General features: G+C 46.2%; 1 protein-coding gene across 1 annotated transcript in view; it reads right to left on the bottom strand.

The window, feature by feature from the left end:
• Positions 1-263: 263 nt before the first annotated feature.
• The window catches only part of LOC140391964 (FRAS1-related extracellular matrix protein 2-like), a 322439-nt gene continuing 300544 nt past the window's right edge, over positions 264-22158 (bottom strand). Inside the window, exons 18-24 of the mRNA XM_072477063.1 lie at positions 18316-18420; positions 16238-16365; positions 13484-13618; positions 9056-9182; positions 7156-7343; positions 6692-6838; positions 264-1046 (exon numbers count right to left, since the gene is read on the bottom strand). Of these exons, the coding sequence (XP_072333164.1) occupies positions 543-1046; positions 6692-6838; positions 7156-7343; positions 9056-9182; positions 13484-13618; positions 16238-16365; positions 18316-18420 (1334 nt within the window). The 3' untranslated portion in view covers positions 264-542. The remainder of the gene's footprint in view (positions 1047-6691; positions 6839-7155; positions 7344-9055; positions 9183-13483; positions 13619-16237; positions 16366-18315; positions 18421-22158) is intronic.

Here is a 22158-nt window from a genome sequence, read left to right as displayed (position 1 = left end):
TGTCCAGCTGCAAAATTCTTATAGAAAATGCTGACTAATTCATTTACACACTAGAAACACTAAAAACAGTGATTTATTGAGTCTTCTAACTACTGCACCTCCAGTCTTTCCATCATCTACATAAGTTAATAAATCTCCTTTTCGTAGGAGAGGAATAATTAGCACCTTTGAATACAGTTGTTCAGGGAAAGTAATTTTTTTAGAAAAGTAGTGGATTTCCCTCACATAACCATCTGCTGCCTCCCCCCCTCCCCCCCCCCCCCCCCCCTCAACATGATGCAGTTTGTGCAGTGCCTCTCGATGTACAGTGCATTTCAGGTCACTTGCTGAATTCTGTGCAAAAGATGATACTTGAAACCCAGACCCATGGCGAAGGCTCTGTGAATACGATGTTGCATGGGTTCCAAAACCAAACATTCAAGTACAGCTGGAGTCAAGTGACAACAGTAATTGGATAAATAATGTTCTGGTCTTTGTAATAAGGCACAGTTCAAGTCCTCTGAGGCACTTTGGAGTTGGCTGAGATGGAACTTGGATGTTGATCAAACCTCAGAGCTGTCGCTGTGATAATTCTGTGCAGTCATGGCCTTGTTACTGGGTGATTTCTTATACTCTCCCTTCTTATCCGATTGCTTTCTGCGTTTCAGCAGGAGGACAATAATAACAACAACGCAAATAGCTAGTAACAAGGTAGCAATCCCTCCAATAATGGGAACATTGCCAACCTTGTCACCTCGGTCATTTGGTGACCTAGCAACTGCTCCTTCAGGGAAGATATCTTCCTCGACAACTTGCTTTCGGTTGCTGCGGTCCAAGGCAATGTGTTGAATGTTGGTTCCTCGGTTGTTCTCAATGCCAATGTCCTCAGCCAGTATGGAGGCTTCTTTAACTGATCGTTGCTGGCGTGAATGCCTCATAGAGCTCAGGTTTCCGCTATGTGAAACAATATGATACTCCACACTTCTCTTTCCAATGCCTCTGCTCGCACTGTCCCGAGACCGCACAGTGTAAATGGTATGAATGTACCACTCTCGGCCGGCAGCAACCTAGAGATTAAGAATAACATGTTACTGTTCAGCTTCAGATTTTACTGCAGCAATTGAGACATTCAGAGTAAAAGCAATTGTTTGGAGCGAGGAAATAACTTTAGAATGGACATTAACCTTTTTTTTCATATCAGAGAAATAGTTTAATGACCATTTTGTAATTCCTTTCGTAACTAATTAATACTAAATGCAAAATGCCACACCGAACACAGCAGGTCTGGCAGCATATCATAGAGCTATAGAGCACAGAAACAGGCCCTTCGGCCCACCATGTCTATGCTGCCCATCAAATACCAATCGATACTAATCCCATTTGCCAACACTTGGTTCATAGTCTACTATGCTTTGGCGATTTAAGGGCTCGTCCAGGTGCTTCTTAGCTGGTTGCGAGAGTATCTGCCTCCACCACCCTCTCCGGCAGCACGTTCCATGTATCCACCACCCTCTGGGCGAAAAAATGTTTCCTCAGGTCCCCTCTATACCACTTTGCTTACAAAACATTAACAGAGTGGCCAGACCTGCACCTTTTCAACATTTTCTGTTTTTATTACAGAGGATAATGCTTCTGGTTATTGGGGTACAATCATTTCAGTCCCAGGGCACTGATGCAGGAGTTCCTCAGGATAGTGTTCTAAACCCAATCATCTTCAGCTGTTTCATCAATGAACCTCCCTCCATCATAAGGACAGAAGTGTGCAATGTTCAGCACCTTCAAGACACCTCAAATACTGAGGCAGTCCGTGTCATATGCAGCAAGAGCTGACCAACATCCAGGCTTGAGCTAATAAAGTGGTGAGTAACATTTGCGCCATACCACTGCCAAGCAATGACCATTTACAACAAGAGAGAATCTAACCATCTCCCCTTGAGAGTCAATGGTATCGCTAAATTTCTCACTCAACATCCTGCGGGTTACCATTGACCAGAAGCTGAACTGGATAAGCCACTTAAATACTGTAGTCCAACAGGTCAGAGGTCAGGAATTCTGTGGCGAGTAATTCACCTCTTTGAGGCCACAAAAACTATTTATATGGCACAAGCCATGACTGTGGTGGAATACTCTCTGTTTGAGTAACTCAAGAAGCTCAGCACCATCGAGTACAAAGCGGCTGCTTCATCGGCACCTCATACACCCCCTTGAACTTGCTCTCTCCGTATCATCAATGCAGTCTCAACAGCATATACCATACTCAAGATACACTGCAGCAACTCATGAAGCCTATAATGAGCACTTTCCAAACCCATGGCTTTTCCTGATTATAGGACAAGGGAGCAGACGCTTAGGAACACAATCACATCCAAGTTCCCATCCAAGCCACACAGCATCCTGACTTGGAAATATATCACCGTTCCTTCACTGTCGCTGGGTCAAAAATCCGGACAACACTGTGGGTTTACCTACTCCAGATGGACTGCAGCGGCTCAAGAAGGCAGCTCACTACCACCTTCTCAAGGGCAATTATGCGCAACAAATGCTGGGTTAGTTAGCGATGTCCACATCCCATGAAATATTGCAATGTGAATGGGGGTACGAAGATTCTTCTTTTCTTAGATTGAGTAGATTGGACCTCAAATCTCTGAAGTTTAGGTGACTGATAGAAACCTACTTTTCTTATAGGTAATAAAAGTTTAAGGGAAGAACTGATTTAGTGACAATATACTATTACAAATCATATATTAGCCATGACAGCAGAGAATGCTGAGAGCATGGGAAAAGATCTGATAAGAAAGTCAGTTTTCAAACTGACTTTCCATGTTGCAGAATACACTCATTGGGCGAAATTCTCCCGAAACGGCGCGATGTCCGCCGACTGGCGCCCAAAACGGCGCCAATCAGACGGGCATCGCGCCGCCCCAAAGGTGCGGAATGCTCCGCATCTTTGGGGGCCGAGCCCCAACATTGAGGGGCTAGGCCGGCGGCAGAGGAATTTCCGCCCCGCCAGTTGGCGGAAACGGCCTTTGTTGCCCCGCCAGCTGGCGCGGAAATGACATCTCCGGGCGGCGCATGCGCGAGAGCGTCAGCGGCTGCTGACAGTTTCCCACGCATGCGCAGTGGAGGGAGTCTGTTCCGCCTCCGCCATGGTGGAGACCGTGGCGGAGACGGAAGGGAAAGAGTGCCCCCACGGCACAGGCCCGCCCGTGGATCGGTGGGCCCCGATCGCGGGCCTGGCCACCGTGGGGGCACCCCCCGGGGCCAGATCGCCCCGCGCCCCCCCCAGGACCCCAGAGCCCGCCCACGCCGCCTTGTCCCGCTGTTCAAAAGGTGGTTTAATCCACGCCGGCGGGACAGGCAATTTATCGGCGGGACTTCGGCCCATCCGGGCCGGAGAATCGCGTGGGGGGGGGGCGGGGGCCGCCAACCTGCGCGCCGCGATTCCCGCCCCCGCCGAGTCTCCGGTGCTGGAGACTTCGGCAACCGGTGGGGGCGGGATTCACGCCAGCCCCCGGCGATTCTCCGACCCGGCGGGGGGTCGGAGAATGACGCCCATTGTTATCATTACTGGGCAAACATCCCAGTTCTAGAAAACATGGTGGGAAACAGGTGGTTCGATCACACCATATTATGGAAACATAGAGAAATTCTCTCATGCCACATTATCTCTTAAAACTGATAGACAAACATTTTGGTCAATTAGATGAATTATAATTATTTTAACCCAATCACAGTCAGAAAGAGGACAGAGCCTCAAAAGATTATGATTTTCTTAAGAGACTGGGAGAAAACCTTTGCTCGCTCTCTCTGAATTCATCTTTACCCTAACCTTTGAAACGTATTCTTACTTTGCTTTGCAAGCAGCTATTTCCTTTTGTTTCATTTTTGTATTGTGCATTTTCATCTGAAGAAATTACCACAAACTGAATTGTATTTTAAATTCAACTCAACCATCTGTATTTGCGTTGGACAAACAACTTTCTAGATTTTGCATTCGCATAAAATTTGACTTGATCAGTAGACTTTAAAACTGACATAAATAAAGCTATACTTGACTTCACCCAAGAAGCTCTGTCTCGAGTTCTGTAGATTAATATATAGTTCGGCGACACATAAATATATTAACAAAGTACAGATCCATCAGTGACTGAGAGGTGATCTCACTGAAATGTTTAAAACTCTTAGAGAGCTTGACTGGTTAGATGCCAAGAGATTGTTTCCCTTGATTGGACACTCTGGAACTAAGCATTGGTCATTTAGGACTGAGATAAGGAAGATTTTATTCATTCAGGGGGTTGTGAATCTTTGGAAATCAGTAAAAGCTAGTACACGGTACAAAATGTAACCGAAAAGGCTATACAGTGTTGGCCTTTATTTCAAGGAGGTTATAACACAAAAGTCAAAGAGCTACGGTTTAGATCTGTGCGGCTTGATCAGATCCCAGCTGGAATACTCCATTCAGTTTTAAAAACCGAACATATATGGCTACGATTCCTCCGAACGGCAACTAACTGCTCCCACCAGAGAGAAAACCAGAGTGATTCCCGCTGGTGCTAGGAGCGACCCTGACATTCAGTGGTTCTCGGAGGGGAGGCGAGACCTAATCTCACTGACAGGTTCTGCTCCTCAATCGCCCCAATCTCAGAAGCTGCTGCAGCAGCATCACCCCACCCCCTTGGATCATTGGCAAATCCCCTCCCCCATCCTAATCACTGTTAAGGGCCCCCCCTCAGTAGCCCTTTCACAAACTCCGCTGCCGCCCTAGGCACCCCGCTTCAGCACCCTCCTCCCCCCCTGCCCCAGGCACTCCCTTTCAGCAGCCTCCTCCATCCTCCCGGCACCTCCCTCACGGCCCCCCACTGCCCGATGCACCCCCCATCAGTACCTTCAACACCCTCCTCACCCCCCTTCAGCACCTTCCTCTACCCAGGCATCCCCCTTCAGCACCCCACACACCGCCATCCCTCCCCGCCCTAGGCATCCCCCATCAGCAGCCTTCTCTCCCCTCCTCCCCGGCACTCCATTTCAACACTCTCCTCACCCCCCTTCAGTATCTTGTGTCTCAGTGGAAAATGTGTTTATAAAGTCTATAAAGTGCACTGACAAATTTGCACAGAAAATAAACACATTCGGAGATGTCAGGCAGTAAGCATTAGCAAATTATTAATCACTACCTTGTTTTACATCTGCATGGACATAATCCATTAAAAAATAGCTCCCCCCAAAAAATGTGGTTAGTAATGGATGTTTTTCTGGCTCCAATAAAAACTCTCAGAAACAACCAACAAATTAAGAAGTTATAATAATAATCTTTATTGTCACACGTAGGCATACATTACTGCAATGTAGTTACTGTGAAAATCCCCTCGTCGCCACATTCCGGCGCCTGTTCGGATACACTGAGGGATAATTCAGAATGTCCAAATTACCTAACAGCACGTCTTTCGGGACTTGTGGGAGGAAACCGGAGCACCCGGAGGAAACCCACGCAGACATGGAATGTGCAGACTCCGCACAGACAGTGACCCAAGCCGGGAATCGAAACCGAGACCCTGGAGCTGTGAAGTAACAGTACTAACCACTGTGCTACTTTGCCACCCTAATTACAGCTACATTGGTAACTGGAAAAATAATAGAATTGATCATTCACAATAAAGTTGAAGAGTATGAAAATCACCTAGTAAGAGGTAGCCAACATATCTTTGGAAGTGGCAGATCCTCTCTGACCAAAATCATTGACTTGCTGAGGCACTAGCATTCCAAAAGGACACCAGAGGCCCCTTCATAGAATCATTAAGTTGTTATAGCACAGAAGGAGGCTATTAAGCCCATTGTGTCCATGCCAGCTCTCTGCAACAGCAACTCAACTAACTCCATTCCACCTTTTCCCCATAACACTGACTTTTTAAACTCTCTTTTGAAGGCCTGGATTAAATCTGCCTGCACCAGACACGTCGGCAGTGTATTCCTAACCATTCACTGCATCGTGCTTCCCCTCATTTCGCGTCTAGGGATTGCCACTGCATGGAGAGACCATCCAGTCAAATCTAGCGATTTCCCAGTGGGATGGGGTGCTCCTTTCTGGGCACTCTATGGTGCATGGAGGAGCACCTGGCAATGGCTCCGCCTGTCCATTGAGACCTCTCAATTGCTGGGTACCCTAAACTCCATGCACCCGTCTTCAAGGGCACTGGACATTGATGTGCCCTCATCCTCCAGGTGCATCCCCATCAATGCCCACTGCTAGTGGCGGTGCTGTTGAGCCGCTAGTTCTCTAATTCGGCTGGCAGTTCTTGGGGATGGATTGTCATCCTCAATAGGGATGTCTGTCCCCACAGCAACCATTTACTTGGTTGCCGCCAACAAAATGCAGCCTCGGGACCTACTGCCCACAGAAGTAGTGTCACCCCCCCGGGCTTTTGGCCTTGGTCGCGGGGCTTCTGCAGCCTATATTTTCTGATGATAAAGTCTCAGGAACAGAACTGTTAATGCAATGAAATGATAATGCCATCAACAACACAATATGTGATGATCTGTAGTTGCAGAAGGGGTGTCCTTTATGAATAAGCTGCAATTTTGTGCAACACACAATAGACTTCAGGGCAATAAACTGTGTTTATAACCCTACACAGCTAATTCTAGCCACCAAGTCCAGAAAGGGTAACACTACCAGTGATCACAAAGTATATAAGGACAGTCATCTCCTTCCTACCTGGAAAAGTGGGGAGGAGTCTATTCGAAAGCCATCAGAACCAGGCTGTCTGGAAAGTGCGACTGCTTCAGAATCATCTATTGCAAGTCTAGCATTGAATGCCACATTTCCAAAATATGAATCTTGTGTCTCAGGCTGAGCCTTATCCTGTTCAAAAAAGTAAAAGACCTGTTATTGGAATTATGCATCCCAGTGAAAATAATGAACCTCCTGAAATTAAAAAAAATTTTTTTTGATTAAAAACAACCTAATGAATTGAATACAATTCTTACCAACAATCTGGATCTGATTTGCATGCTTAAAAACCTTTTCTTCCTCAACGTTTTATTCATCAATCTTCCCCTCATGCTCCATTTCCCTCTACAAAAATCATAACTGTACTCTACTAAAGCTCGAAGCACATGCCATTGATGATGAAGAGTATATTCATTATTTTGAGACATCTACTGAAATAACTGACTTACCACGATTTTAAACCTATACAAGAGAGAAGATGAATCAGCCAGGCAGCCATATTCACTATTTATTGGGTTGTATTTGGGCACATAGCCATCAGAGCCCGTACACAGAAACACCTTCTCAATATTACAGTGGAAGGAATCTCCCAGGTTCTGCACAGGATCAACCATCACACGCCCATAGACAACTGATCCTGCAAGGAAAATACATTTCAATTAGAAATCTGATGGAACTTTATATCATGTCACCAAACTGCCTCCCTTCCCGCCCCTTTCTAGAATTTTTTGTTGTTGCTATTTCATGTCTTTCAACATCTTGTGACATTTCCTGAGACAGCAAGCATGCAACCTTTTTCCAGGTCACTATCAATCTAAAGCGACGGCTAATTATTGGGAGACTGTTTCTGCATGCTCTGGCTTTCCCTTGCTTCATAAGAGCACAGCTACTTGTTTCAACAGGGTCTGTACCCCTGGATTACCTGACTGAGACAGGAAACAAAATACATTGGCAAGCATGGACATAAACCCACAATCCATGGGGTCACAGATTCCATAGACCTATACAACATATCCCAACATCTGTATCTGTGTCTTGACAGGGAAATTGTCTAAAATGTTTCCAACCAAATAGTCACCCAAAGCATTCATGTCATTGTAAGGATGTTCAACACAATACTAGTGCAAAAATGTAGCGACTTATTTTATATAGAAAAATCTGGGCTTGTGTCAGAGTTTCTTCACTAAGGTACACTGAAGGTCAACATCCTTATACAAATTTCAAAGCAGATCCCACTCTCTTAATATTGGCCCAAAAAATCCTTGTGATGTGATCCTGGTAGTTATACTGCGATTGGGCTTGCTAGAGCTTTTAGTCATAAAGCCAGGTGCCTGCCCACCACTGGTGGGGTTGGGGAATGAGTGGAGGAAGAAGGATTGCTGAGGGCTTCTCTTCTCCACCCTAACTCCTGTTAAGACACGTTCCCTCTGTAAGGTGTCATCATGTTTAAGAAAAACAATTTATTTGAGAGTCTATGCTGTTTTTGCAGGTGGGCACACAGGTGGGGGTTGGATCGAAGCGAATGGACCACTCTCAGTGGGACAAATGTGTGCCCATTTGGAGGCCACATTGTGCCATTATGCCATATCTCAAATGCACTGGGGAAGCAGGAACCTCCACCCAGCCCTCAATCCAACACCATCTTCCATGGAAGTTCCAGAAAATCTCAGACGTTGCAAAAATATAGTGGAACTGGGTGCTTGACATTTTCTGGTGGTTTTCTGCTACAGTTATGGTGGGATTTTAGTGGAAGTCCCATGGATTTTCAGGGCCCTTGTACTCTTTCAGGACTTTGATTGCCCATGCTTGTTGGAATTATGATTTGTTTTCTTTCGTTACGGGATCAATTGGGTTGCATCAAGGACTGCAAAATAATCATAACTATTTGGCCTGTTCCATGATGTAACTTCTATTTTTACAGCAAACCCTTCCACGTGATCGCAGGGGTAGAAAAGAGTGCACAGTTGGGAAAAGTTAGATCTGGATGAGTAGTTCAACTTGAACTCTGACTGTAGGGCAAACTTAGAATTGACAACACAAAGTTCTTCAAAAAGCGCTCAAGTCACGGAATAAGTGGTGGAATCAAAAACCCTAGCATCATTTATTAAATTGCTGAAGTTAGATGTCCTTCCTTGTGTTCAATTATCTGATGATTTTCTAATGCAATTGGTCAGGGTTGCGCTTGAGATTGCTGTGCTTCCAAAATGGAGCCTGACATGTATTTTCCTGCTTGGATTTCAGGATGCCCAGCTTCTTGTATTATGTCTCAACGCTAGGTTATTAAACAGTGTTCACATTTAGCCTGGCTTTATTGTGGCAATAGTGCAGTAAGTGGCTCAACTTCAGTACCTTCTGTGAAAGCGACATCACTGCCTTCGCCAAATCCCATGGAGCCGTCGGACAACCAGAGACCCTTTCTGTTTAGCAGGAACATTTGAGTATTCAGGCTGAACTCGGCAGCAACCGGATCACTCACCTGGAAGGAACAGATAAAGCCAATAAATCAAAACCTAATAAGCGATAATGGTGAAGACAGGTCTACAAACATCTCAGGCACTTTGATCCATGTGCCCAACCGCTGCCAATTGTTCTCAGTCACAAGCATACCCGTCGCTCAATCTATCATTCGTCACTCGCCAGACAGCCCCAGGATGTAGCACCATATGGAAAACATGCATGGTCCTCTCAGAGTTCAACAACTTGACTTCATTGAAGTATACAAGATCTTGAACCCTATTGACAAGGTGGACATTGAAAGGTTTCTTCCTCTTGTGGGTGAGTCCAGAATTAGGGGGCAGTGTTTTAAAATTAGGGAACGTCCTTTTAGGACAGAGATGAAGGGTGCTATTTGATGGCCTTGTTGCGCCTGACTTGGTATCATGATGAGGCTGTTGAATCTTGTAAGATTTGCGAAGCTCGAATCATCTCACGAGATTCAACCAAGTCTCGCGAGATATCGCGATCTAGATCTCGCCCGCGCAGCATATTTAAGTGAGTCATTAGGACAATTTAAATATGCACTCACTGGATTCTCCCAGTGCCCGGATTCAATGGTTGCACGCCTGGGAAATCTCGCCAGGGTGCCGTTAAGTACTGGTCCACACAAACGTAGATCCGTCGTAATGGCACCTGGCAGGGTTCTCCCATGCACTTGGAGACCCTTGGGTGGTCAGGGACAGGGCAGGGTAGCACCCTGGCACTCCCGCTGGCACCTTGACACTCCCAGCCAGATACCCACCACTGTTGCCCGGGCACCCTGGCAATGTCACTCTGGCACTGCCTGGTTGGCAGGGGCACTGCCATGGTGTCAGGCTGGCAGAGCCAAGGTGCCCGGGTGCCAGGTTGTCTGTTCCAGGGATAGGTGCCTTACCTATAAGAGGTGGGGTGAGAAGGGGCTTGAGGACACCGGAAGAGGCAAGATGGGTGGTAGGGGGTCCGGAGGCCGCAGTGGGGGCTCTGAGGGTGGTCGAAAGATTGGGGCTGCATTTAAAAATGACGCCTCAATCCACGAGTAGTCTTTCTGCACTGGCAACCTGAACTTGTCAGCGCAGGGAATTACTAAAATGCGGCCTCGACGGGCGTTCCTCACCGAGGCCATAAAACAGCGAAGTGGCGCTGAATAGCGGGGTCTTTCTTGGCGCTGCAGGCGCTGAGAAACATCCGATAAATGTGCCTGAAACCGGGCATAGATGTTTTTTCATTGAATTGTGCCCAAACAGAATTTATTTTTCTCTCAGAGGTTATTGACTATTGACTTTGGAATTCTTTGCCTCAGAAGGCGGTGAAAGCGGGGCCATTCAATATTTTTAAGACGGAGATAGATTTTAGTTTGGCAAGGGAATCAAAGGGGCAGATGGGAGTTGGGAACTTGAAACACAAACAGATCAGCCATGATCTTATTGAACAGCGGAGCAGGCTCGAGGGCCAAATGGTCTACTTTTCGCCAATCTTGTGCGTTCCTATGCCAACCAATAGATCAGATCAAAGACCTGCAGTCCTGCCATATCGAGTTGTAAATGGTGGTGGATAATTAAACAACTGACTGGAAGAGGAGACTTCACAAATATCCCCATCCCCAATGATGAGGGAATCCAGTACATCAGTGTGATAGACAATGTTGAAGCATTTGCAACCATTTTCTGTCAGACATGCCAAGTCGATGATCCATCTTAGCCTCCTCCTGTGGTCCCCACAAGTACAGGTGGCAGTTTTCAGCAAATTAATTTCAATCCATGTGATATCGGGAAATGGCTGAAGGCACTGGATACTGCAACAACTGTGGGTCCTGGCAATATTCTGGCAGTAAGCCGAAGACTTCTGTTCCAGAATTAGCTGCAATGCTTGCCAAGTTGTTCCAGTACAGAAACAACACTGGCATCTACCCAGCAATGTGGCAAATTGCCCAACTATGACCTGTGCATAAAAAGTAGGACAAATCCAATCAAGCCAATTAACGCCCTATCAGTCTACTCTCAATCATCAGTAAAGTGATGAAAGGAATCATCAACAGCACTATCAAGCAGCATTTACTCAGCAATTACCTGCTCATGGACTCTCAGTTTGGGTTCTGCCAGTGTCACTCAGCTTCTACCCACAGTACAGCCTTAATTCAAACTTGGACAAAAAAGTTGAACTCAAGAGGGAGATGATGTGACTTTCCTTGATATCAAGGCTGCATTTGACAGAGTACGGTATCACGGAGTCCCGGCACAACGGAAATCAGAGGGAAATTCTTCACTGGAGTCATACCCGGCATAAAAGAAGATGGTTCTAGTTATTGGAAGCCAATCATCTCAGTTCTAGGACATTTCTGCAGGTGTTCCTCAGGCAAGACCTGGACAACATTCAGGCTTGGGCTGATAAGTGGCAAGAAACATTCACACATCACACCTGCAAGGCAATCACCATCTCCAACAAGAGAGAATAGAAGCATCTCCCTTTGGCATTCAATGGCATTACTATCGCTGAATCCCCACTATCAACATCCTGGGTGTTACCACTGACTAGAAACTGAACTGGAATAATCATACTAAAATTGTGGCTATAAGAGCAGGTCTTAGGCTGGGAGCTCTGTGGCAAGTAATTCACTTCCTGACTCTTCAAAACCTGTCCACCATTTACAAGGTACAAGTCAAGAGTGTATCGGAGTACACTCAATTTCTCTGGAAGAGTGGGTCTCCAACAACATTCAAGACGCTTGACACCACTGAGAAGAAAGCAGTTTGCTTGTTGGGCACCCCATCCACAACCTTAAACAATTATTCCCTCTACCACCGACCCACAATGACTGCAGTGTGTACCATCTACAAGATGCACTGCAGCAACTCACTAAGACTCCTTCGACAGCACCAACAACACACAACCTCAACCACCTCGAAGGACAAGGGTAGCAGATACATGGGAACACCACCATCAGCAAGTTCCCTTCCAAGTTACACACCATATTGGCTTGGTACTGTATTGCTCCTCCTTCGCTGTTGCTGGGTGAAATTCCTGGAAGTCCCTTCCTAATAGCACGATAGGTGTACCTACACCTGATGGATTGCTGCGGTTCATGCTGCAGTTCACCACCTTTTCACTGACAATTAGGGATGGTCAATAAATGTTGGCCTTGCCAATGATTCACACATCCCATAAAATAATTGAATTTTTCAAAATGCATTAATGCAGCACGTTTGGTGTAGCAAAGCTCTTCATAGGAACATTATTAAATAAAATTAGCCATTTAAGTCATAGAATCTCTATAATGCAGAAGGAGGCCATTCGGCCCATCGAGTCTGAACTGACATTCTGAAGGAGCACCCCACCCAGGCCCATGCATCACCCTATCCCCGTGGCCCCACCTAACCTTTTGGACACTAAGAGGCAATTTATCGTGGCCAATCCACTTAACCTGCACATCTTTGGACTGTGGGAGGAAACCAGAGCACCTGAAACACATGCAGACACGGGGAGAATGTGCAAACTCCACACAGCCACCCGAGTCACACAAGGAACTGATAAAACAGGAAAATAAAAGCAAAATACTGCAGGTGATGGGAGTTCTGAAATAAAAGCAGGAAGTACTGGAAAAGCTCAGCTGGTCTGGCAGCACCTGTGGAGAAAGAGTTCTGAAGAAGAGTCGCACTGGACTCGACACGTTAACTCTGTTTCTCTCTTGAGATTTTCCAGTACCTCCTGTTTTTTATTTGAAAAGACAGATTTTAGCGTTTTGCATGACCTCAAACACATAACTTAAAAAGCCTTTTTTGAAACTTTTCTTGAGCATCCTAGAATTTAAAGATGAGGTTGCTGTATCTGTTGAGCTTCAATCGATAACAGAAGACCCCAATTTTCATAGGTTTACAAGATTGGCGCTTATATCCAGCGGCTGCTTTGACTGACTCCCCGCCATGTGCAATATGGATTTAGGCAGAATTGTTTCATTAACTGCAGTGTGTTAGGAATGAGTTAATATTCCCTAGTACTTACGCTGGAATTGGGTTTTAATTGTTCACAGGACTGCACCAAATATAATGAGGATACAGGTGGCACTGTGGTGTTGTTGGAGAAGTGCTTGCTGAACACAATAAACTTGGAGCTGAAGAAGTCATAACCTGCTTTCTAATTCCTATTATAGAATTACCATTGGAGCTTAACACAGTGCTGCCATTTTTATCACATTACTACCTCATTCCACATAACTGAGAGTGGGTGGGTCGGGAGGGGGAGAGGGGGTGAGGTCAGGGAAAAATCAAGAGAGGAGAAGTTCACTTGAACTGCCGAATAATCTGGTACCTGCTGAAACCTGATGTCAAGATCAAAGGTTATTGGCTCCCTTGGATTGCACACAATTGGGATGGTATACTCCTGGCTCGGAGCAGAGGCACAAGGAATCAGCTTCACAGTATATGTTCCTGAATAATCACGGACCTAGAATAAAGAACAGATTAATTGCAACTATAGAAAACAACATATTAGGAAATTAATCCCAAATCTATAAATATTTACATCAATATTAAATATGATGTCTTCTCTGAATTCTTTCACTCGTTACCTTCCTTAAGGCCTTTTAAGTCTGTTTTCTAAAAATTATCAAGAACTTCATAGCTAATGATCAGAACAATAAACAGAAACAGGACACTGTTTTGTCGGTAGTCAGCAAAATAATCTTTCACACCTTGACTTATTTCATGTGGAAAGTTAAAAAAATACAATTGCATATAGATAATGCATTATGTCTCAGAAAATCATTCCAAAACATTTCATGCACAGTGCATTACTTTGAAACATTGTGATTGTTGCTACGAGACAAGCACAGCAGTCACTTTGTACACACAAGTCTCAGAAATACCACCAAGACAAGAGGTACAGTTAGCCTACTCTGGTGGTGGTGCTTGAGGGAGAGATGTTGGTTAGGATGCTGCGGAAAAACACCTTGCTCTCTAAATAATACCAGGGGTCCTTTCATTTCTTGTTTTTTTTGTTTTATAAATGTGGAGTACCCAATTCTTCCAGTTAAGGGGCAATTTAGCACGGTCAATTCACCTATCCTGCACATCTTTTTGGAGTGAAACTCACGCAGCCACGGGGCGAATGTGCAAACTCCACACGGATACTGACCCGCGGCAGGGATTGAACCCGGGTCCTTGGCGTAGTGTGGCAGCAGCGCTAACCATGGCGCCACCGTGCTGCCCCGACCTTTAATTTCTACGTGAGCTACTTACAGGAAACTAGAGCTGAGGTTCAATGTTTCATCTGAAGGAAAGCACTTTCTACCAATGCAGTGCTCAGAGCTGTACAATGAAAGCCTAACATATACGTAAAATTATCTGGGGCGCTGGATTCCCACTACCTTTCCCACCTCTGGCTGCAAAGTCAGGATGAGGTGATGTGAAGGAGTCTGTCGTGGGGAACACAGCTGACCCACAGCTACCTAACAGTCAGTTGGCTGTCAATTAGCCATTAATAGACTGGAGGCAGGACTGGCAGCCAAGGTCCAGCAGCTCTCCAGCACTTCAGGGCAGAGATGGAAGGTGCTGAATCCAGGATTTGGGTAAGTGTATGGCAGCTGGCCGGTGTCAAGGTGGTGAGCCCCAGTGAGGGGAAGGCAATATATGGAATTTGAGAGGCCATCGGAGGGGGGTCAAGCTGGGGGTGGGGATTAGAATCCTGTGGAAGGGGAGGTTTGACCTTCAACTGGCCCAGAGGACCATTAAGGGGGGACGACGACGACTCCTCCTGTCCCATTAGCCCATGCAGGAAACCTGCCATTTACGGGCTTTGGGTGGCCTGCTGTTGGGCAGGCTACGTTACCATCCCCGCCACTGGTATCACTGTGATGGGGGGTAGGGGTGGGCATGTAGCCAGAGGCAGGTTGCCCGATGGATTTAGGGTGACCTCCCACCAACTTTAACCCCATTGGTGGACTCCCCAGAGATGGGACTACATAGCATGCCTCGCGGGTTCAGTGCAGCTACATAGCTGAGGCAGAGGAGGGTGATTGTCCTTGGCTCACAGAGCAACATAATCCTACATAATAAAGTGCACAGTAGGAAGCGGCTGAGCATGTCAATGCTCAAAGAATCACTTAGAACACTTGGGATCCCAGTCCTGAAAAATATTCCAGCTGTCCTCAGGATCAGGTAGGACTGCCACAACTGCTTTACATGAAATAAATGTACAAATTATCCATGGCACATTGTTTGCTGACCATGATTCTTTCTTACTGCATATGGAATGCTTTGGGTGAATTTTGCAGATTAATATTTCAAGACAAGGTCCTCCGTAAGGCCTTGTCGTAGGGAATTGCTTCTGACTACCACATCAATTGTAGAACCAGTAATTAAACAAAGTCCTGTCATTTATATGGATACAACAACAACTTGCATGAAAACAGTGCCTTTAAAGCTGTAAAATGTCTTAAACGTCACTGGAGCATTATCAAACAAAATTTGATACTGGGCCACATGAAGAAATATGGGGACAGATGACCAAAAGCTTGGCCAACGACGTAAATTTTAAGCAGTATCTTAAAGGAGGGAGAAGAGGTGGCAATGTTTAGTGATGGACTCCTACAGCTTTGAGTCTAGGCACTTGGAAGGCATGGCTACCAATGGTGGAGCATTTAAAATCGTGACTATGCAAGAGACCAGGATCAGGGGAGCGGAGAAGGCACCGATGGTTGTCGAGCTAGAGGAGGTGGCTGAGATTAGGGAGTGGAGGAGGAGATGTGGTAAAGTCATTATTTGAAAGCAACTCAGAATTTTAAAATCCAGGTGTTGCTGGTGCAGGAGCCAATGTAGGTCAGCAGAGCAGCTAAATGTCGGCGAGTTAGGTGTAAGTTCGGACACTAACAGCAGAGTTTCGGAGGAGTTCAGGTTTATGGAAGAAGCAAGATGGGAGGACTGACAGGACAGCAGAATAGTTATGCCTAAAAGTGGCAAAGGCAAATAATACTAAGTAATACTGATTTCATCTAATCTTGATATGTGCATTAAACATGCGTATAAACTGGTTCATCGGCAATTACTCTTTACCTATAAAACTTACAGCAAAATCTGAAGTGAAGCTCCATTGTTGCTCGGGATGATTGTATGTTGGCTCACTCCGCACTAGGCTGAGGGTAAAGGTCAATCCTGGGTGATCAGCTGACATAACCATGGAGCTAAGAGGTGATGCTGCAAAGGGAGGATTGTTTTAGGATAGTTCCAAAAATTGTACTGCAAACATGTTTGCTATTGAAAAATTGCTCAAGGGCATTTTCCTTTTTACAAAAGAGTAACATTTTTTGTGTTCCATAGAACCATATCATTCCTACAATGCAGGAGGCCATTCAGCCCACCGAAGCTGCACAGACCCTCTGAAAGAGCACCCAACCTAGGCCCACTCCCCTGCCCTATCCCCGTAACTTAACCTGTACATCCCTGGACACTAAGGGGCAACTTAGCATGGCCAATCTACGTAACCTGCACATCTTTGGACGGTGGGAGTAAACCAGAGCACCCGGAGGAATCCCACAGTCAGAGGGAGAATATGTAAACTCCACACAGTCACCCAAGGTTGGAATTGAACCGGGGCCCTGACGCTGTGAGGCAGCAGTGCTAACTACTGTGCCACCGTGCCAACCCCTGGGGTTCAGTCATTTTTTCTAACGAAGCTCATCCATACAGACTAGGAAATTTCCAGGTATTAGCACTGCTCTGAGCTAAATTAGTTGATCTATCTTGGAAACAGGGAGTCATAGAATAATTGCAGCACAGAGGCCATTCAGCCCATCGAATCCATCCCAGCTCAGAAAGAACAATTTAGCTCGCTCCATTTTCTAACTCTCTTCCTGCACCCCCAGATTTTTTTTTCCCTTCGGGTTTTATCCAATTCCCTTTTGAAAGCCACATTTTGAACCTGTCACTATCACACTCCCAGATGGTACATTCCAGATCTGAACCACTCGATATGTAAAAATGTTGCTTCTCATGTTGGGCGGGATTCTCCCATTCGGCGGCAGAGTGTCCATGCCGTCGGAAACGACGGCGTGAACGGGCCGCTGGGAGTACCGATTCTGGCCCCTACAGGGGGCAGCATGACGCTGGAGCGGTTGACGCCGCTCCAGCCTCCCATCCCGTAGCGAACTGTGCACCGCAGGATCCGCGCATGTGCAGCGGCGCGGTAGCCTCCCTCAACCCGACGGCCCCGACGCAACATGGTGTGGGAGTTAGGGGCCGGCACGGAAGAAAATAGGCCCGGGGAGTGAGAGGCCGGCCCGCCGATCGGTGGGCCCCGATCGCGGGCCAGACCCCATCGGAGGCCCCCTCCCCCTCCCACAGGCCGCCCCCCCGACCCTGCTCGCAGAGGTCCCACCGGCTGCGACCAGGTGTGGACGGCGCCGGTGGGACTCTGCCTTTTTAGAGCGGCCGCTCGGCCCAAACGCGCTGGCGCCAATTCTCCACTCTGCGGTGAATCGCGTGCCGGTGTCGGGGCGGCGTGGCCCGGCTGTGGGGATTCTCCGGCCCGGCCCCGGGCTGGGAGAATCCCGCCCGTTGCCTTTGGCTTGTTTGCCAATTATCTCTCGTTCTTGACCATTCTGCCAATAGGAACAGTTTATCTCTATCTACTCTGTCTTCTGGACCTCTCACGATATTGATTTCTAGAGGTTGAACAATTGACTTTTGATTCCCAGGGTATATAAGCTGAAGCATAAGTTTGGATTGCGGCACCTCATGGTTATCCAATGAGAAACTGTTAGAAAATGTGTAGGAGTGAATATGGATGGTTGTATGAAATTGTTTGTAAAGGTTAACACTCAAATTATAGTCACCTGTATGCCCATGAAGTAGTACTTAGAAGGACAGAATAGTACAACCCTAAAGGAGGCCATCAGCCCATCAAATCCATATGGATCTCTCAAATGAACAATCCCAATAGTCCAACATATCCCGGCAATTCTTTGTCATTGAAGTATTTATCCAATTACCCGCTAAGACAAATTAAATTTGTATCCACCACCCAATCATATGGTGAATTCCAAATCCTAGCCATGTGCCGTGGAAAAAGGAAGAAGTGGTTGTCTTCAGGAGAGAAGAGCAAACCAGGACAAAAATGTGCAGTGCTAAAAGAAGAATCTCACTCACCAGGGTGCAACATTACAAAGAGGCCACGGAATCGTGCATCTGTACGGAAGTTCACAACTAAGCGGCCCTCACTGTTGATCCGCATGCTGGTTGGGTAAAGGGCACCTGTTGGCAGACATCAGACACATTTACAAATTTAGATTAAAAAAATGTCTGAGAACTGACAGCTCAAACCTGCTCTACATCATCTGAGGTATAATAAGGTGTGCTGACATTAAGATGAATATAGCTAATAAAAATACAATAATATGAACCCACCCCAGCGCTCCAGGTAAACAGACTACTATCATTTGCCTAAAATCCTCATTCCACAAAGGCTTCATTTAGGCACATGATCTGTTGAACTATGCTGGAAATTCCATGATGCCTAGTGAGATAACTTAAGCTCCTTTCATTCAGCTGATCTAATCTGTGTGAGTGTGCAGAGAGGAAATTAATGAACAGACGTAACCGGCATAATATTAAAAGAAAAATACTGCGGATACTGGAAAACGGAAACAAAAACAGAAAATGCTGGAAAAATTCAGCAGGTCTGGCAGCATCTGTGGCGAGAGAAACAGAAGAGTTTTGAGTCCAAAGCGACTCTTCTTTGGAACTGACAGGCCAGTCAGTGACTGGCAGACAGGTCACTGTCTTTGAGAGAGAATCAATCTAATGTGGAAAATATGGGTTTTGTGTACAGTCAACAAAAAGCCGTAGCAAGCAAGCTTTGAAAGTCTATGTTGCTGTGATTTAAGAACGCGGAATTGAAACATTTTTGTTAACGTGTGAAAATGAAGTAAGCTGGAATGTTCTGACAAATGCTTTGATAGGTTTTGTGATTACAAAACTGCTGGAAAGAAATCAAACTCGCTTCAGGTCGTTCAATGTCTTACACATCTGACAGAAATGTCCCAAATAATAAATTACTTATGAAGGGCAGTGGCTATTATTTTATAGATAAAAATGCATTTCCACCATGCTGTTTAAGAATTGTACACAAGGAGCTCTCACAATCGTTGACTGAATGAGCAACCAATACATTTTTTATGGTGTTAATTGAGGGTGGACTATTGGCTTGGACACTGGCACTTGGCGCTCTTCAAATAGTGGGATGGCATCTCGAGTGTCGACTAGAGCCATGAAACGGAATCAAAATTGAAAGGACAAAACATTGCCATGCATCTTGAGGCAGGTAGCAGGAGTCGGGGTAATTCCTGGCTCTACCCACCCTCCTCAGCGGAAAGTACCAGGAAAGATGGGATTTTTATTAAAGGGGACACGGGTGCGGCTGCAGTCAGATCAGCTGCCCCAGGAAAGAGTTTGGGAGGAAGCCACAGGGACTGCCAGGTGCGGAAGTGGGCTGTTTAAAAGGCCCATCTCAGTGCTGTGTTCCAATGATAATGAAAATACGAAGGCCCTCGCCCCTCACAACCCCTCAATCCCTATCTATGCCACCTCATGCTCCTTCACCCAACCACTCTAGCCCCTCATGCCAAGCTATGGCACTTCTGTGCTCATTCAACCACTATGCACTGTATAGAACTAATGAACCTTATAGTACAATAGGATGTGTAAAAAAAGCATTCATCGGTAACTTAACATTTTCTTAAAATAAACACATATGGTCCCAATCTCCAGGTATCTTTTAAATTAAGATTTCCCCCACCTACATTTCATCTCCCACATTCTTGGTCCCTTACTTAACTTGTCTTTATCCATTTGTAGTCTCTTTACATTCTCCTCACAGTTCATCTTGCTACCTAGCTTTGTATCATCTGTACACTTGAAAATATCACACTTGGTTCCCTCATCTAAGTTACTGATATACATTGTAAATGAAGTCCATACTAATCTTTGCAGTACCCCATTCATTACAGTCTGCCTCCCTGAAAATGACACAATTATTCCTATTTTCTCTTTTCCGTCTGTTAACCAATCCTCAATCCATGCCAAAATATTATTACCAATCCCATGAACCTTAATATTGTACAATAACCTCTTGTCTGGCATCTTATCGAATGCTTTTGGTAAATCAAGAATGCACAAAATATACCTTTGGTATCTACCCTACGAACATGCAAATTAGGAGCTATAGTAGGCCATACGGCCACTCGAGCCTGCTCCACCATTCAGTAAGATTATGGCTGATCTGGTTGTGACCTCAACTCCACATTCCCACCTACCCTGTATAATCTTTGACTCACCTCTGCTCCCTGATTCTCCTGAAGTTCTGGTATCCTATTGGTGTCTTCCACCGTGAAGACTGATGCAAAGTAACTATTCAGTTCCTATGCCATTTCTTTGTTTCCTATTACTACTTTTCCAGCCTCATTTTCCAGCGGTCCAATGTCTATTCTTGCCTCTCTCTTACCTTTTATATATTGAAAAAAAACCTCTTGTGAGGCTCCCCTCCCAATCAACCCTGGCTAGCTCCTCCCTCATGTCTTTGTAGTTACCTCAAAGAGGTACTCCCACTCAACCCTATTGAACGCCTTCTCAACGCCTATTATTGAAATAATCATCTTTGGCTTTGTCCCCAAGGAGGGTGACAACACAACATTTAAGAATCTCCTAATATTGGAAGACAACAGCAGATCCTTGACAAATACAGTCTCCTCTGAAATCACCCCAGGTAGGCAGGGCTCCAAATACATTGCCAAAATCTTAGCCAACAACTTAGTATCAGCGTTTAACAACAAAGTAGGCTGATAAGACACACATTTCATGGGATCCTTATCCTTCTTCAGGATCAAGGAAATCGGTACCTTCACCCCCCGGGATATGGAATCATTAAACATATCCAGCAGAAGTGGGATCAATTGGCCATCAAATTGTTTGTAAAATTCAATGGGGAACCCATCCAAACCTGGTGTTTTGCACGTCTGCATTAGCCGAATACAGTTCATAATCTCCTCCAGCCCTATTGGCGTCTCCAAATCCTGCCTTCTCTCCTGCTCCATCTCTGTAAAGGTCAACCCATCCAAAAATTGTTTCATTGATGAACCCTCCTCTGGGGTCTCTGACTCATACACCCCATGATAGAAGGCCTCAAACACCTCATTAACATTTTCTGGGGCAGGAACCAATCCACCACCTGAGTCCCTAACATGCACGATCTCCTGGGAGGCAGCCTGCCGTCTCAACTGGTGAACTAACAGATGATTGGTAATCTCCCCACACTGATAAAAATTCCCTTTCGAGCATCGCAGTTGGGTCACCGATTTGCACGTTGACAATAACTCAAAATCCATTTGCAATTTTTTTCCTTTCCGCCAATAACTCTGGCGGCGGAGCAATTGAATACTGTTGGTCCACCTCAAGAATGGAATCCACCAGCCTCTGCCTCTCCAACTTCCCAGATTTATTGGTATGCGCCTTTGTTATGGGCCAGGGTTTAGAAAGCTCCAAAGTATATCATGGAGTTCACCTGACCCACGACTTTTAATAGATTTTGGTTATGGGGAGCACAAGGGCCCACTTTCCAGGTGTTATGCAACAGAGACCTGGGTCGGGATTCTCCGACCTCATGCCGGGTCGGAGAATCGCCGGGGGCTGCCGTGAATCCCGCCCCCACCGTGTCCCGGAGTCTCCGCCACCAGAGATTCGGCGGGGGTGGGAATCGCGCCATGCCGGTTGGCGGGGGTGGGAATCGCGCTGCACAGGTTGCCGGGCCCACCCCCGCCAACCTGGCCCATTCTCCGGCCTGCGATTGGCCAAAATCCCGCTGCTGGAATGCCTGTCCCGCCAGCGTGGATTAAACCACCTTTTTAACGGCGGGACAAGGCAGCGCGGGCGGGCTCCGGGGTCCTGGGGGGGACGCGGGGCGATCTGGCCCCGGGGGAGTGCCCCCACGGTGGCCTG

Source organism: Scyliorhinus torazame, chromosome 15, assembly GCF_047496885.1.
Source record: "Scyliorhinus torazame isolate Kashiwa2021f chromosome 15, sScyTor2.1, whole genome shotgun sequence".
Classification (NCBI taxonomy): Eukaryota; Metazoa; Chordata; class Chondrichthyes; order Carcharhiniformes; family Scyliorhinidae; genus Scyliorhinus; species Scyliorhinus torazame.
The sequence above is the reverse complement of the archived record's forward strand: the minus strand, read 5'-3'. Positions and strand labels throughout refer to the sequence as shown.